A 15,607-nucleotide genomic window follows, 5' to 3' on the forward strand; every position below is an offset into this window, starting at 1 on the left:
AACAAAGAATAGTTTTACTTTCCTCAACTGCTCTCTCCGCGATTTGTCTGAGGCAAGAAAGCTAACAGTAACACTATACTTATTTGTTTCCTTATTTGATCTGACATATCATTTTTTTCTTTATGAGTATCCTGTAAACTTTAAACCACTAAAAAAACCTATTTTATATGCTTTATAATTTATAAGGAGAATTACATACATACCATAAAACTCTTATGTATTTACATATTTAACATTTAAATTTTTACATGGACTTCTATATCTCTTTGAGATGTAAATGATATATTTTTACTTTAAAAAAGTTAAAGTCAGTGATATTTTTACATGTTTTAGAAATATCAATAATATATAATTAAATGTAAAAGTTAAATATTATATATATAAATATCTAAAAAAAATTATGATATGTACATAAATCACCCTAATTTATGATATCATTTAGATGCCACTCTATGAATAGCATAAGATTCAAGAGATTTGATTTCAACAATAAAAAAAAAAACACAAAGAAATATATTTCGATTAGGGCTGTCAAAAGCTAGTTTTGGGTCGAACCTGACTATGACCTGACACTTTTTAACCCGACGCGAATCGAATCCGACCCGCTTTAGATCCGGGTCAAACTGACCCTGACCCACTTCTTTTATATGTTACTAAAATATTTTTATTTAATTAGATTTATTTAAAACTAAATCAAATAAATGTAAAATTTACTTCAATCAATTTAAATAATCAAGCTTAGTTCAGTTTGGACAATATGACTTATTATTATTTTTTGAAATAACATTTGCTTATTTCATAACAGTCTTCTAAAACCCTCCTAAATCAATTAAAACAGGTCAAACCAGGTTGATTTTAGGTTTTTTGGTCAATCTGAACCTGACCTAATTTCACAAACGGGTCGAAATCCCTAATCCGAACCTGACCCGGCTCGGGTTGACCATAATCCAAAATTTTTTAATTAGATTTGTATCAGATTTTCGAGTCGTATTGATAACCCTAATTTCTACAACAAGAAGATCATATTTTTCTGAAAAGAACCAGGAGAGAGCTGAATATATATATATTTTTGGAAAAGTTTAGGGCAAAGCCCAATTTCATTAATGAAAAGAAACTAGTTACATGCGTGTAAAAAGAAAGGGTCTGATGTCACGACAATGTAACTGAATAATTTTAATTACTCTGTTCAAGCAATTCATGGGTGTGATGTCACGACAATGTAGCAATGTGCCCATGACTTTACACATGAAAGAAATGGGCCGACACTCTAAAAGGTCAAAACAATGGACCAGTGGACCACTATATCTACTCTCCTATGGAGGTACATATGCACCTGGGATGGAGCCCACCACGAATGCTTCTCTGTTGGAGATGTCGAAAATTTCTTCATAGTAGCTGATATGCCTATTGTAAATGCATATTTGTTTAGATTTATTATAAAGGTTTAAATTGGGTTTAATAAACAGATAAATTGGTTTAAATTCGTTTGTGTTTAGGTTAGTTATTGTAGTTGTTGAAGTAGATTGAAGTTGTATACATTCATTTTTTGAAGAAGATATTGATTTAGTCTCCGGCTCTTCTAAGCTATTCTTTCAAAAATCTTGATTAGTTGTCCATATTACTTGCATGCTGAGGAATGGCAATCGCCAGTAAACTCATAAAAAATTCTCAACTTTTATAAAAAAACTAGCTTGAAGTTTCACCTAGCAGACAAATAATAATTAGACTCGCTTGCTATCACTATAAAAAACGTTGGTTTTTCGTAGCGCTTGGTGGCTGTGGTATGAAAACCACATCATAAGGTGGTATTGGCGGTGGTTATGACCCCCAATTTTATCATTCATAAATCTTATCTTTCGATCAATTCATCACATCGAGCATCCCTAATATCCTAAGCACTGGTTTACAACTGAGTAACCTAGGTTAAAAAAATTTAGCGGTCAATGAGAGAGTCTTCAAGACAATCATGGGACCTGAATATCTTAGAGAGTATGAACATAAGGGTTTGGAGTCACTCCAACTAGGTGTTTCTCCTCAATGTACCTCAACTCAAGGACAAAATATTGTGTCCGGTGTCTGGATTCGTCCGGACACCAATCCGGTGTCGCCACGTCACCAAAATACACCGGGACCCAGTGTATTTGAGTGACGTGGCTTCACCGGATTGGATGTATGGACATCCGGTGACCGGACGCAATAATTCGCCCAACTCTAGGTAGCAGTGCATTTGCTTGAGTTGCAAGACTTAAGGAGGATGTGCAAACACTTCGAAGTTAGATGGACAATTCATGCAAAATTATCAAGGATAACATTCACCATCAAGAAGCTCGACTAAGATAGGTAAAATTAAAATAATAGATAATTTTATCTATAGATTGACTTATCATCTTAATTTTTATAAATGAATTCTCTATTATTAATAGGAAGACAATGATTAATTTTTGCCTAATTGACATCCTAAGTGTAGAATAAGGAAATGAGAAATATAAATGGGATGCACGATCTTTTTCTTATGTATGACTGATGTTTTATTTTTAACTGTTATCAGGATTTTGATTTTGTATTCGCCTCTAAATAGTTATATATATATATATTCTAATGCATAATATTATATTGTCATAATATTAATTTTATTATGAAGATTGTTGTGAAGTTTGATGTTACATATTATGTCCAATATTCCTTGTTTATCCTTTCAACTCATCTTTATTTATTCATGTCACTTGGTCTAAATTAATATTGTCATAATCACCTATTGTTTTACCTGTATATTTCTTTTATTATGATGTTTTGCATGTTAGACGAAATTGTTTTTGGCTCAAGCTATTATTTGACTTTTTATGGATTAGATATATATTGTATTTATTATGAAGTATATTAAAATATTCGTTATCTTTTGATGAGGAGAGCATATTCTTGTTCTTTTTTTAAAATTAAATTAAATTAAATTATTAAATTATATGCAACTTGTAAGGCTTGATGAATTTATTTTCTTGAGGATGTAATTTTAAAATATGGTAGCTCATTATAAGTTTATTGATATATAGCTCTCATATAATTGGATTTTGTGTTGAAGTTTGTGATTGATTGCAAATTGTTAATAATATAATAAAAATCTTAACTTGCTTTAAAGAATCTTCTATAAATATTATAATAATGAATTGAATCAGTCACTCTAGCATGAACTTTCTTTTTAACTGGCGATTTTGACTTTGGGCAATCAAGTCATTAATAAAAGTACACGTTTTATAGGGGTGTCAATTTCGGGTCACGGGTCAGGTTCAGAACTGAGCTGGCACTATTCGGGTTCAGGTCAACCCGACCCGTTTTTACAAACGGGTCGATTTTTAGAACCTAAACCCGACCGGCTTCAAGTTCGGGTCAACCCGACCCGACCCGTAAACGAGTTTGGCACCTTTGTTGTTGTTCGACTTCGCTCCTGGCTGACGACGTTCTTCCCGTGGGATCGGAAGTTACAACATTATGATCGGAAGCACCGAAGCAACGACGGGAGTTCACTCGCACCCTCGCTTCCTCGCCGGCACCATCGTCGCTGTTCGACTTCGCTCCTGGACGACGTTCTCTTCATGTCGGATCGGAAGTTACAACATTTTGATTGGATGCAGTAACGGGAGTTCTCTGGTGTGGGTCTCCGAAAGGATTCCGCTCGTGTGAATTCGAATGTAAAGAATACGATCACACTATCCCATAGGACAAAATGGTCGTAGGCCTTTACAATCGACACAAGCAGGCCGATGGAAGAGCAGATGGAGTTATAGATACGATTAGCCATGGAGGATAGTGGCTTTCACCTACCAACCTCGATGGATAATAATATCTATAACCCAAAATTCACGAGATTTCCCCTATTCGATACATCAGCACCGAATAGGGTTTATTTGATTGTGGGGATCGGTTTCCTACGGGCGCAAGCCCCCGTAGTTAATTACATCCTAAGCCTTGACTTAGGAAAACTCTCGATTAAGGATGTTGGATTATCTTCTCTAATGGGTTTAGGTGTAAAGGGTGAACTCTAGCGGCTTTCCTAATCAAAGAAGAATGTCCCAACTTTGTCAATCAAATCATGCGTGTCAGATCAACATCCGGCCGGGCTAGGGAGAGGTGAAAACTGGAGAAAAAGAAGAGAGCAAAGCATCTCAAACAAGCACGAGAGAAAGAGGAATGGCGTCATCTGTGTGACGCAGATGGGTAGGGTTTATAGTCTCCGGAAAGAATGGAGAACTTACCCACCAATAAGTGTATAGTGGTACACCTTGTACCACTCACCTTTAGATCCTAAATCTTATAAAGATGTAGTGCTGTTACACAAACAACTACATCTACGACCTAGCTAATGCAATCTGGACTTACCTCTGTCTGACAAAAGGAACCAGCTAAAACCCACCTAATCGTATAAAATCCATGCTGTCCAGTCTGTATGAAGATGGGGTAGTTTAGACACTTAAATTTGGATCGACAAACTAGAGAAATTTCCTTAGGATCCCCACACTTATGAAGTGTAAATGCTCCTAAACTATGCCAATTAAATCTTTATTTTAATTAGTTACTAATGCAATTTATGCTGGTTAAAGTCTCCAATCAGATATATGTATGAATTTTAAAAAAGGCGCTTATAAAATAATTTTGAATGACTAAATTCCCCCGGTCCGGCACTTCATCCTCATAGGCCAGATTATCCGGACTCTACCCGCAGGCGGGGAAATTTGTCTAGAGGTGAGAGAATGCATGTATGCCACCCCGCGACGATTCCGGCTATTCCCTAGAGTCGTTATGTTCTATGTGAGTTAATCTTAATTTTATTAATAATTACGAGTAGAAAATTTTATCCTAAAGAGCCTAACGGTCAGACACAAGCACATGCAAAAAGAAACCTATAAAAAGCATGCCGGTTCTTACTGCGCAACAAGTAAGTAAATCACAACACAGAAAACAAAATCCACGAAAAAGATGCCATGGCAAGTGCCATTACAATATTACATCACGAGTACAGTAAGTAAAGGTGGCCGGGCTCCACCGACAACAACCCGGAAGGACGCAAATCTTTAAAATAAGGCATTTTATATTCTTTCAGTCTTCTTCTTCTCTCCTTGATTCGTCTTTGGATCGTCTTCGATCTCTTCGGCTCCTCGTAGTGACTCTTCCCAAAAGGATATCCAAATGAAAAAGGAAACCCCTGTAGGTTTACTTTTCCCTTTGGACTCCTCGTAGTGAGTGCTCCAAAAAGATATCCAAATGAAAAAGGAAACCCCCTGTAGGGGTTTACTTTTCCCTTTGGATTCCTTTCTCCTTAAAAATGCCTTATTTTAAATTTTCACAACATTTACTATCAAATACTACATATAAAAAAGAAAATCTAGACTCTCCTGCAGGGTTAATCCTAAGCATTATAATAAAAAAATTCATCCAAGCAGTTATATATGTAAATTAAAATGCGCACATCAATACTTGGCCTGCTCTGATTATTGGGGGCTAAGCAGCTGAAGCAGGTACCTAAAGCAGTTTATATATTATTTATTAATTTTTAGCCCCTTTAGCAGCATTATATGAGCACGGCACCTGCAGGAAGACAGCATTAGTATAAAAGAGCGTGCCTAACCTATGGTATTCTAACGCTCACAACCACAGTGCAGAAAGAAAAAAAAAGAGTACAGAAAACAACACAGCAGAGAAAAGCTACAACAGGTAGCAAAAAAACAACCAGCACACAGGTCACATGCAAAGCGTCACAACAAGGCAGAGAAAAGTAAAACAGAACAACAGCCTAACTAAAGCTAATAGTCGTGTCCTACAAAACTCATCTAATGTGTGTGTGGCTGTGTGGTTTTGGTAGGTCCTATATAGGATTGATTAGTTAGAATGTTGATTTTTATTTTGTTGAAAGAGGTAAGGGATTTAGTTAAAATTAAATCTTAATATTTAGGTTGATTTTAAGTATTTTTATTATGTTTATTATTTATTAATCACCTTTGTTTCACACCGAGGCCGTGAGGTTTATTTCACCCTCCTTGGGGCTAACTTAATAGCCTCGTAGGCCTGGGTTTACCAGCGATAATTAACTTGTTATTATTTTAGTTTTTTAAAAAGAAAGTTAATTTAATTTTATCGTTTTTTGAATTAAGCAATTGATTTTAATTTTTATGATTTGTCTTAGATCATTCGTGCGTTGTGACACCAGGCACGAGGAACCAGCCTGCTTAGGACACTTAGCCCCGCAGCCCGGAGTAGTTCCATCAATAACTTCACTTTAGGCGGTTTGTTTGTATTAAAGGGATTGTTGGTTATTTTTAACAGATTATTATAGAGTTTGCCTTTATAAATCTCTTATCCTAAGTGTAGTTTAGTCTTGTATTTTAATCTCCTAAGTAGTCTAGCACTCTTTAGATTTTAGATTAGGTTATTGGAATCAATTATTGAAATTATAGGCATTAGATTTGGGTTTATGTTTTAGATTTTGAATTTAACAATTATAAATGTTAATAATCAATTGATTAGGAATTAAATGTTTTAACGAATTTTAAAGAATTAGATTAGAATTAGTTAGTTGATTATTAGTAGATTAAAAGAAAGCCAAACCTAGGAAAACGTGTCACTAAGTTTAGTTTTAAGTATCTACCCTATAGGGAGCATGCATCCTAAGTCTATATTTCTAAGACTCGGTCCTTAATTTTGTCCTTAAGTGTCCTAATGTTGTAGGGTAAAACATGTGTTCTTTTCTAATTCCTAAGACTTCTATACGGAATGTCACATGGTTTTAGGATCTAAATAAGAAAAAGAAGCAATCCAAATATAATTGAAGTTTCTACAAGGCCCTAAGGGTGAGGAGGCGACAACACATCTAGGCCCCTAAAGGTTTTTTTCTAAGTTTTAGAAAGCTTACAGCACGGGGCTAGAACCCGGTGGTTCCGCCCGTAAGCGCCCCTACGAGATTGAGTGGAACGAACGATGCTGGATCCCATTGTCCTAGCTCCACTCCAAGTGCTCCTTGTCCATTGCTTCCAAAAGGTACCTCGCACGACATAGAAGAAGACAGGTATTAGAAGTCAGTCTATAAAATAATATATAAAGAAAAAAATGCAGTAAAAAAATGAACGTACCTTTTGTTATTTGTTGAGTCATATGTCTTTTGGGTTCTCTTCAATTTGTAGGTGTGTTGTACCAAGATGCAGAAAAAGTAGCAAAGAAAACTAACGGACGAAGTAAAACACGACTAAACGCAATGAAAAGAAAAAAAAAGAACGAAAATCCGATGTGAAAAGGGGTGTAGGCATTGTTGTTATTGGATACATTTCGTAGCAGTCAAATGCATCCTATAATATCAACAATGCCCTTTGCTATTCCCACTCCAAACAAGACACTTGATACGTTTTCGACACCTCTACTCACAAAGACTTTCTAAACCAAGCCTACAACAACTAAGGGAAACTAACCTCTAAAACTCAATCTAAAATCTAGAAATTCTATATGTTTAAATTCACCCAACAATTCTCTTTTTATAGGAACTAATACTAAAGGGGAGAAAATCTAAGCAAGTAGAGACTAATCAAAGAAGCTATTAAAAGATACTAAACATTTATCAACATAAATTTCCCAAAATTTCAAAATCTCCTAAACTCATTCTTTTAGGAAGAAACATTAAGAAAACTCTAATTCTAATAAGAAAGCACTAGCTATTCTTGAAAGACACTAAGGGATCTTGCTACACAAGCTCAACCTACAAAATTATAGACCTCAAAATGATTTATAGGAACCGCTACATAAACTACTACAAAACCCCCCAAACGTTATCTACTAAAATCTCTTTCTCTTTTCATTTTGTTTGGCACAAAACTCTACCAAATACTTTTACCAAAATCCCCTATTTTGACACAAAATTCTACCCACACAACCACTAACCAAGTGTCTCCTTTCATTTGGAGTGGGGTAGGAAACACAGCTTTCCAACGAGAAAATTTTATAAAGAAAACTTCTCATTGTAAAGCACCCATAAAATTCGTCGCATAAAACAAATTCACAGCCACTATAAATCATTTCAACCAAAGCAAAACAAGTCATCCTTCAATCAAAAGCGACTTTTCAAATTGATAACACAAAGCGACCCATAAGAAAACCCCAATAAAAGCAAAAAAAGAAGCGTTCACAAAAACTCTCTAAATATAAGACAACTCGTAAGACTCTTTAAAAGAAATTCAATGTCACAACAAGCGACGACACATAAAACAACTACAACATCTCACACAAATTAAATGGAAACATTACTCAATTTTATAAGAAGATATTCTAAACTTATTCAAATCATTTATATGAAATGCAAAGAGACAATATCATGTTCAAAAAAGCTTCCAAATACTCATTGTTAATAATCACATCTATATGGTTTAACTAAGATCATTACCAAAATAACAAGGAAAGAGTCTCATTACAACACAAATCTAGAAAAAGCTTATTAGGGATGTTTAACGCAAGATAAAATGTGGTATTAAACTATTGCATTTCAAACTAATATGCCAAAGTGTAGTCAAAACATTCCAAACTTGAATTGTTTAACAAAATCTACTCATAACTCAATGTCAAATTTATGACGTTGTTTAGCGACTACAAAGCTCAACAATTTTCTCATAAGCAATGACAATATAAGATTTTCATACGATAACATGGTTCAAACGATCACTTTATAAAGTAAAATTTGGCCCAAACAAATCTACTCACGTTTTGTCATAATAATCCAAAAGAGATGCGTTGGTTAAACTCAATATAACCATCAATTACCGTTCATATAAAACTTTGAATCCCAAAACTCAATGCGAAACTCTATGTGTAAAGAAACTTCGCATGCCAACCTCACAAGCAAGATCATGACTCAAGATCATGAATCAAAGGACCGTGATTGAAAGACCACAAATTTATATCCAAATTTTATGCTTCACAAGATGTATAAGTGCTTAAAGAAAAAAAAAGATTTCATTTTGTTCCACTTCGTCTTTGCAAAGGTAGATGAAAAATAGCATGAATATAAATTCCAATGATTTCCCTTTTCATAACTTAGCAAATTTTCACTCAACAACAGATCACTAAAGCCATGTAAATATTCCAGCAAATACTACTCAAAGACCATAAGCTTACTTGGAGCATAAAAGAAATAAAGCACATGCAAACCTTAGCAGCAAATAATTTCACCCCTCATGGTCTCTCATGACCTTTTCATGAATACAATTATCATGCCATTCAAACCATGACCGAACGTAGATTTTACATGTGAGGAAACTATTCATGGCTTAGCAATAATTATCATCAATACTTTGTATGCATATTCCGGTAAAGAAGACAATCTTTTATGATCTTTAACGATTTATAACAAACGTGTAAGAACCATTATTACTAAGTACACATGTATTATTGTACATACTTGCAAGCAAGTCTAAGTGATTCCAAGTATAATCACAACTGAACAATCATATGGCCTTCAAAAGGTAAGCATAACCATGAACAAAAATAGAACACACGTTTATGAGAGGAGTCAAAGCAATTACTCCATGAACATAAAAAAGAACTTACAAACCATCACCATTTCATTCTCAATCAGAAGGTCACAATGAAGTAAAATTAAAATCTTCTCTTTGGAGATGCATGTTTTTTTTATTTTAATAAGATAAAAAATGAAAACACATGCGTCTTTACCCATAAAAGAAAGGGAATCACAAAGCCTTATAAACATAAAGAAATGCCAACGATGTTGAAATCCGTAGAGAGCAAGGTTCAAAATAATCCACATAAATTGTGACAAAATTGTGTCGAAAGAAATGTATCCATTCATCATGTTCGTAACACAAATCCACGAAATAAAACCTCATATTTTAACAAAAGATTTTTTTTTAATCCGGAAAACAACCTTTCTTATAAAAAAAAAATCGGAGAGAACAAGGTTATTAGAAGAAAACGATTCATCGACTACCCATACATCTCTTCCAAAACTGCCCAAGCTTTCTCAAAAGAAATTTTAAATGTACTTTAGAACATTCACAAGAAGTCTATTCTATAAAAGACTCATCCAGAAATAGTGGCTATGTAAAAAAAAAGAAAAGTTTATAACCTTAAGCCATCTCAAGAACACATACAAGGAATTATTTTCCATGAGAATGATTTTTTTTTTTAAACAAATGCTCGACATCCCTATGAGAAATAATATCCCATCGAAACAATCATGTATTATAAACATTTAATCTTATCAACGATCCTAGGCTTAAGATTCACCAATATTCATCATAAACAAAATGCCGAACATAAGATTCATGAGTTGTAATCAAAGCCAAGTTTATCTTAAGCCAAAGCCTCACTACTCTCTAAAACATACATTTGGTTGGAAAGAAAAATTGCCGAAGAACACGCTCAAAGGCCACCAAAGCTCTCCATAAGCAAAGTGTAAACCATATGAAAACTTATGAAATCACTTGGAGAAAATCACTATAGAAGCTAAAACTTCTAGAAATCGCATATCCCCGTGAAAGCTTTAGATGGGTATTTGAAAAGGGCTATTTGAAACTTATCAAAAGTTCATTACCAACATTTGTAATCATAAGAGCATTAGCCATTTCAATAGGGAGATTTGGGACGAACTTCGCAAACATAAACATACCCAAACTTATAAAAGAAGACATGTGAAACTTTTATACCTAAATATAGTCACACAACATTTGGTTAAGTGGCTCCACATGTTTCATGAATCACCCACAAAATATCTTAAGGATTTCTCAAAGGCATTTGCTAGAACGCTTTGCGTGCACACCTTGATAAAATCTCAAAATAACTTTTCATGCATTTTTACACCTAAAGCTCTAAATCAAATGCCATAAAACAACTGTGAATTCACAAGCTAATCGCCTATCTCAGAAGCATAATAAATCAACACATTAGATAGGAATGTGGATCAACTCATGATTCTAAAAAAAAACTATGCAAGCTAAGAGTAGATGCATTCACTAAAAAAAAAAAAAAAAAAAAAAAAAAAAAAAGCAGAGGTGTGATGACATACACACCCCAAAGCTTTATAAAGAAAACTCAAAAAAAAAAAAAAAGGAATAGTATGAACGTTGCACTGGCTTATCCTCCCAACCATTAAACCCTCCACAAATTATTAGAAGCCAAGATACAGGAGGAGGGCTAAGAAGAAGAAAAAGACAGAGAAGAAGAAGAAAAAAGGAAAAGAAGCTACCTGCGGCCTTGGAGGAAATCAATCGGCCAAGGAGTCTGGGCGGCCGAATCGGGTCCAGGCGTGCGGAGTCGGGAGAGGCAGATCGGGTTCGGAAGAAGGGCTGTCGGGGTCAATCCAGGCCGTGGGAGCAGGGGAAGTCGGGTCAGTCCTGGCTCGTGTGAAGCAGAGAGGGGCGACGTGCTGAGCGAACCAAAACTGAGAGAGAGGGAGGGCGTTGGCGTCGGCTGGATTCCGCGAACACTAGGGAGAGCGAGAGAGAGAGGGGGCGACGGGATTCGTCCGCCTGGCTCGAGAATGGGAGCTCGGGATCGGCCCGCCTGGGAGCTTCTACCGAGAGTGAGAGGGGAAGAAGGAGCTGAGAGAGAGAGAGCCGGGGGAAGGGAGAGTATGCCGAGAGAGAGATCAAATCCTGGAGAAAAATCGAGAGGGCGGCCTCGGTCTGAGTCTTGGGAGCGCGAGAGTGAGAGTGTCGTAGCCGAAGGCTTCGTTTTGAGTGAATCAAATCCATTGTCGAAAGAGGAAGCCCGCCCTTCTGTCGTCTCGCACTACAGCTTCCGAAAATTCCATAAACAGCTTTCTTCGCTGCTCGAGGCCTGCCCAAGCCACAGAAGATCATCTCGAAGCGGGCTTTCGGCTGAAAAATGGATCCCGTTTGATCGCAGCCGTCGATGCGATTTCCTGATTTAGAAGAGAAACTCAAAATATTTAGAAAGTCAAATGGCCATTACTAGGATTTAATTAAGCTGAATCAGATCGAAATTGGCTAGGATTAGGTTACCTTCGAGTCCGAATTTGACTCGACTCGAACCAATTCAAACCCGAGCCGACGCAACGAAATTAAATTATAAAATTAAACTTAAAATAACCATTGATTTAAATTGAATCGGGCTCGACACGACCAGAACAAATTAATCGAACCCAATTGAATTTGATCGAGTCCAATTCGGCTCAATTCGAGTCAACTCGAACTCGAATTAAACCTGACAAAATTCAATTAAGTTGATTGGAGGTGCTCGAGGGAACTCGAGCGAAAAACGGGGTCAACATCTGGATGTGAACTCGCGACCCTCACCGGCTGCTTCGTTGATGTTTGACTTCGCTCGTTGGACTACGTTCTCTTCCCGTTGGATCGAAAGTTACAACATTTTGATTAGATGCAGCAACGGGAGTTCGCTGGTTGTGAACTCGAATCAATGTTTGGCTCCTTCATTGTTGTTCAACTTTGCTCCTTGGACGACGTTCTCTTCCCGTAGGATCGGAAGTTACAACATTTTGATCGGATGCAACGATGGGAGTTCGTTGGCTGTGAACTCGAGCCTTCGCCGGCTCGTTTGTTGATGTTCACTTTGCTCCTTGGACGACGTTCTCTTCTCGTCGGATCAAAAGTTACAACATTTTGATCAGAAGCAGCGACGACAGTTCACTGGCTGTGAACTCGAGTCAATGACGTGAAGCAAAGCAATAAACGCTTTTTTCGGGTCATTCCCGTGTTTCCAGGTCAACCCGTACCCAACTCTCTTCGGGTTGACAAAGGCCAGAGGAATCTGACCTTCATCGTTAGCTAACTAAGGTCCCTTTTAACCTACATCGCCCACCGACTATAGTACATCTAGCCTCCATCGCCTGTCGACTAGGGTCCTCTGACCACTGTTACACCGTATCCCCCCATTATAATCCCTTCGATCACCCTCACCCATCAACTACGGTCCCTCCGACCTCTATCACCTGCCAACTAGGTCCCTTTGACCATCGTCGCCTACCAATTATGATCCTTTCGACATCCGTTGTCTGCTGACTATGGTCCCTTCAACCATCATCGTCGGTTGACTACAATCCATGCGACCTTCATTACCTACCGACTACGATTCCTCTGACCTTTGTCATAAGAGAATGATCTGTTTGACCTTAGTTTCTTAACTACGATCCCTTTGACCTATGTCGCCCGACTACAGTCCCTTTGGCCACCGCTCTTCATCGGCCTCTATCACCTGATAATAATCCTTTGTCATCAGACAATGATTCTCTCTACCTCAGTTGCTCGACTATGGTCCCTCCAACCTCAGTCACCGATCGTCCCGATCGCCCTGGACGATTCCCAGAACTATTCTCAGGCCGATATTTTCTACAGTGCCGATCGGCCTGGACGATGTCCAAATCGGCCTGGACGATGTGTACAAAAAATCACCTGGAGCAAAACTGGGCAAAATCTGGAGCAAACTTTCCACTGATCGTCCCAAGACGATCCAGATCGTCCTGGACGATCCTGGAGCAGATTTTTGATATTACACAACCTCAGTCACCTGATTATAGTTCCTCTAACCACTATCGTCTGCCAATTACGATCTCTCTGACCACCATCCCCTATTGATAATGATCCCTCCAACCTCTATTACCCGACAACGGTCCCATATGCCTCAATCGTCAGACTACAATACCCCCAACCTCCATTTTCCAACAACGATCTTATCGACCAAACGAACATGCCAACATTCCTTTGAGAATATAGCTCATGTCACTTGATTCTTTCAACTCCAATCATGTAATATGTTATGTATGATGTTTAATGTATATTTGTTATATTGAGTCATGCCTTCCCCCAAGGAAGAACATAATTTGTAATCAACTACAAACACTTGTATAATCATTTTAACTGGATCATGCCTAATGTTTTTTACCCTTTTGAAGATTTTTCCTTAAAAATCTTGGTGTCTCTTATAATTGAACATCTCTCTCTTATCTGTATATGTATTAAATTTTCATGAAAAATTGGCATGCTAAACTCTATATCTATCTACCATCGTGAATGTTTCGACACACAGCAAAAATAATTAATTTGAATTAATTTGTGCATTATTTTTATTCTAACCCCATGCTCTAGCAAGTATATTTTAAACCAGAATTATTATGCATGAATAAATCAAAATATCAGAATATGATATTTACCAATTATGATTTTAAGAACAATTCTTAAAATTTATATTAATAATTTAATATAATCTTTTTTATAATTATTTTGCGTAATAAAGTCATCAAATTTATCTCCAATTAAAAAAAAAACTATAATTAGAGTTTCATACAATTATTTAAAAATTTAAAAAAATTTATTCATTTTTGTGTGTATATATATATATAGAGAGAGAGAGAGAGAGAGAGAGATCGATCTCAAAGAAATTTGATAACTAGGCAAAAGTAGAAGAAGCGCATCGCGGCCTAGGGTTTGTGTTTTTGCGTCTCCAGCAGTTCGTTTTTCTTCTCTGCGCCTACGCTATTGATCTGATCGACTGTATTGATAAAGCGGAGATGCGACTTACGCTTGAGTTTGGGTAGTCATTTCTCTCCACTTCTATTTTTGTGGTTTTTTTTTTCTGGACGTTTTCCTGAAAACTACTCGTCTATTCCTGAAGATCCAAGTTATTGCGTCTGAATTATTCCTTTTCTTATGTAGCGGCGGCCTCGATCTTCTTTGCCAATCTGTAAAAATCCATCATGTTGATGTTACTCCTAACGTTGAAAACGGGAAGGTAATTTTTTATCCCGTGCAGTGCTTCAAGCTGGATTTCCTATCTCCAGTATTTAATTTATTCTCAATCCTCAAATACATTGGCAGTTAACATTGCGTGATCTGTTGTCTTGGGTTCGGACTAGTTTGATTAAAGAAAGGCCAGAAATGTTCATGAAAGGGGACTCCGTGTATGTTCGTTCATCTTTAAGTTTTGCAGTGTTTATTAAGGATAGTCAGATCCCTATGTTTTTTCTAAGTTCTACCAATCTTTTTGGTGTAGGAGGCCTGGCATTCTGGTTCTAGTTAATGATTGCGATTGGGAATTATGCGGCGGTCATGATACGGAGCTAGAAGAAAAAGATGTGGTGGTATTCATTTCAACCTTACATGGCGGGTAATTTTTCAGATGTCTGGACTAGTGTATGTTTAAATGTTAAGAGTTCCTGATCAGCATTTATCTAATCTCTTGAGATTGTAAAACAGTGGGTTGATTAAAGCTTGAAACTTTTAGTTCAGGAGACTTTCCTGATATGTAACTTGTTTTCATCTGATGTAGACTTTTTGAAATAAATCAGTAAATTATACAAGTCGATGTGTCTTTTCTGCTGGTTATGATATTTCTACTCAGTTTCCTCTCCTTTATCTTTTGGGATAGTTTTCGTTTTTGTTTAGCTTTTTGCATTCTAATGAAATTTACAGTCTACAGAAGTGATTTGTTCGAAATTACCATTTAAGATAACATGTACTGTTCTGTGGCTAGTATGTTTATCCAGAAGCGTACACATTGTTTTTAAGGTTTAGGTTAAGTAAATGAAATCCAATTACCTTTTGGTTTGTCGAATAGGAATCCGATTGATTATGCTAATATTCATGAGAAT

At 36.5% G+C, this 15,607-nt stretch overlaps 1 protein-coding gene across 1 annotated transcript; it reads left to right on the top strand.

The window, feature by feature from the left end:
* Positions 1 to 14,372: 14,372 nt before the first annotated feature.
* On the top strand, positions 14,373 to 15,351 carry LOC110113092 (ubiquitin-related modifier 1 homolog). The gene is made up of 4 exons (XM_020845520.2): positions 14,373 to 14,550; positions 14,673 to 14,748; positions 14,835 to 14,917; positions 15,010 to 15,351. Exons 1-4 carry the CDS (start codon positions 14,528 to 14,530, stop codon positions 15,125 to 15,127), a joined length of 300 nt encoding a protein of 99 aa, XP_020701179.1. The 5' UTR covers positions 14,373 to 14,527; the 3' UTR covers positions 15,128 to 15,351.
* Positions 15,352 to 15,607: the final 256 nt, after the last annotated feature.

Source organism: Dendrobium catenatum, unplaced genomic scaffold, assembly GCF_001605985.2.
Source record: "Dendrobium catenatum unplaced genomic scaffold, ASM160598v2 fragScaff_scaffold_1470, whole genome shotgun sequence".
Lineage (NCBI taxonomy): Eukaryota > Viridiplantae > Streptophyta > Magnoliopsida > Asparagales > Orchidaceae > Dendrobium > Dendrobium catenatum.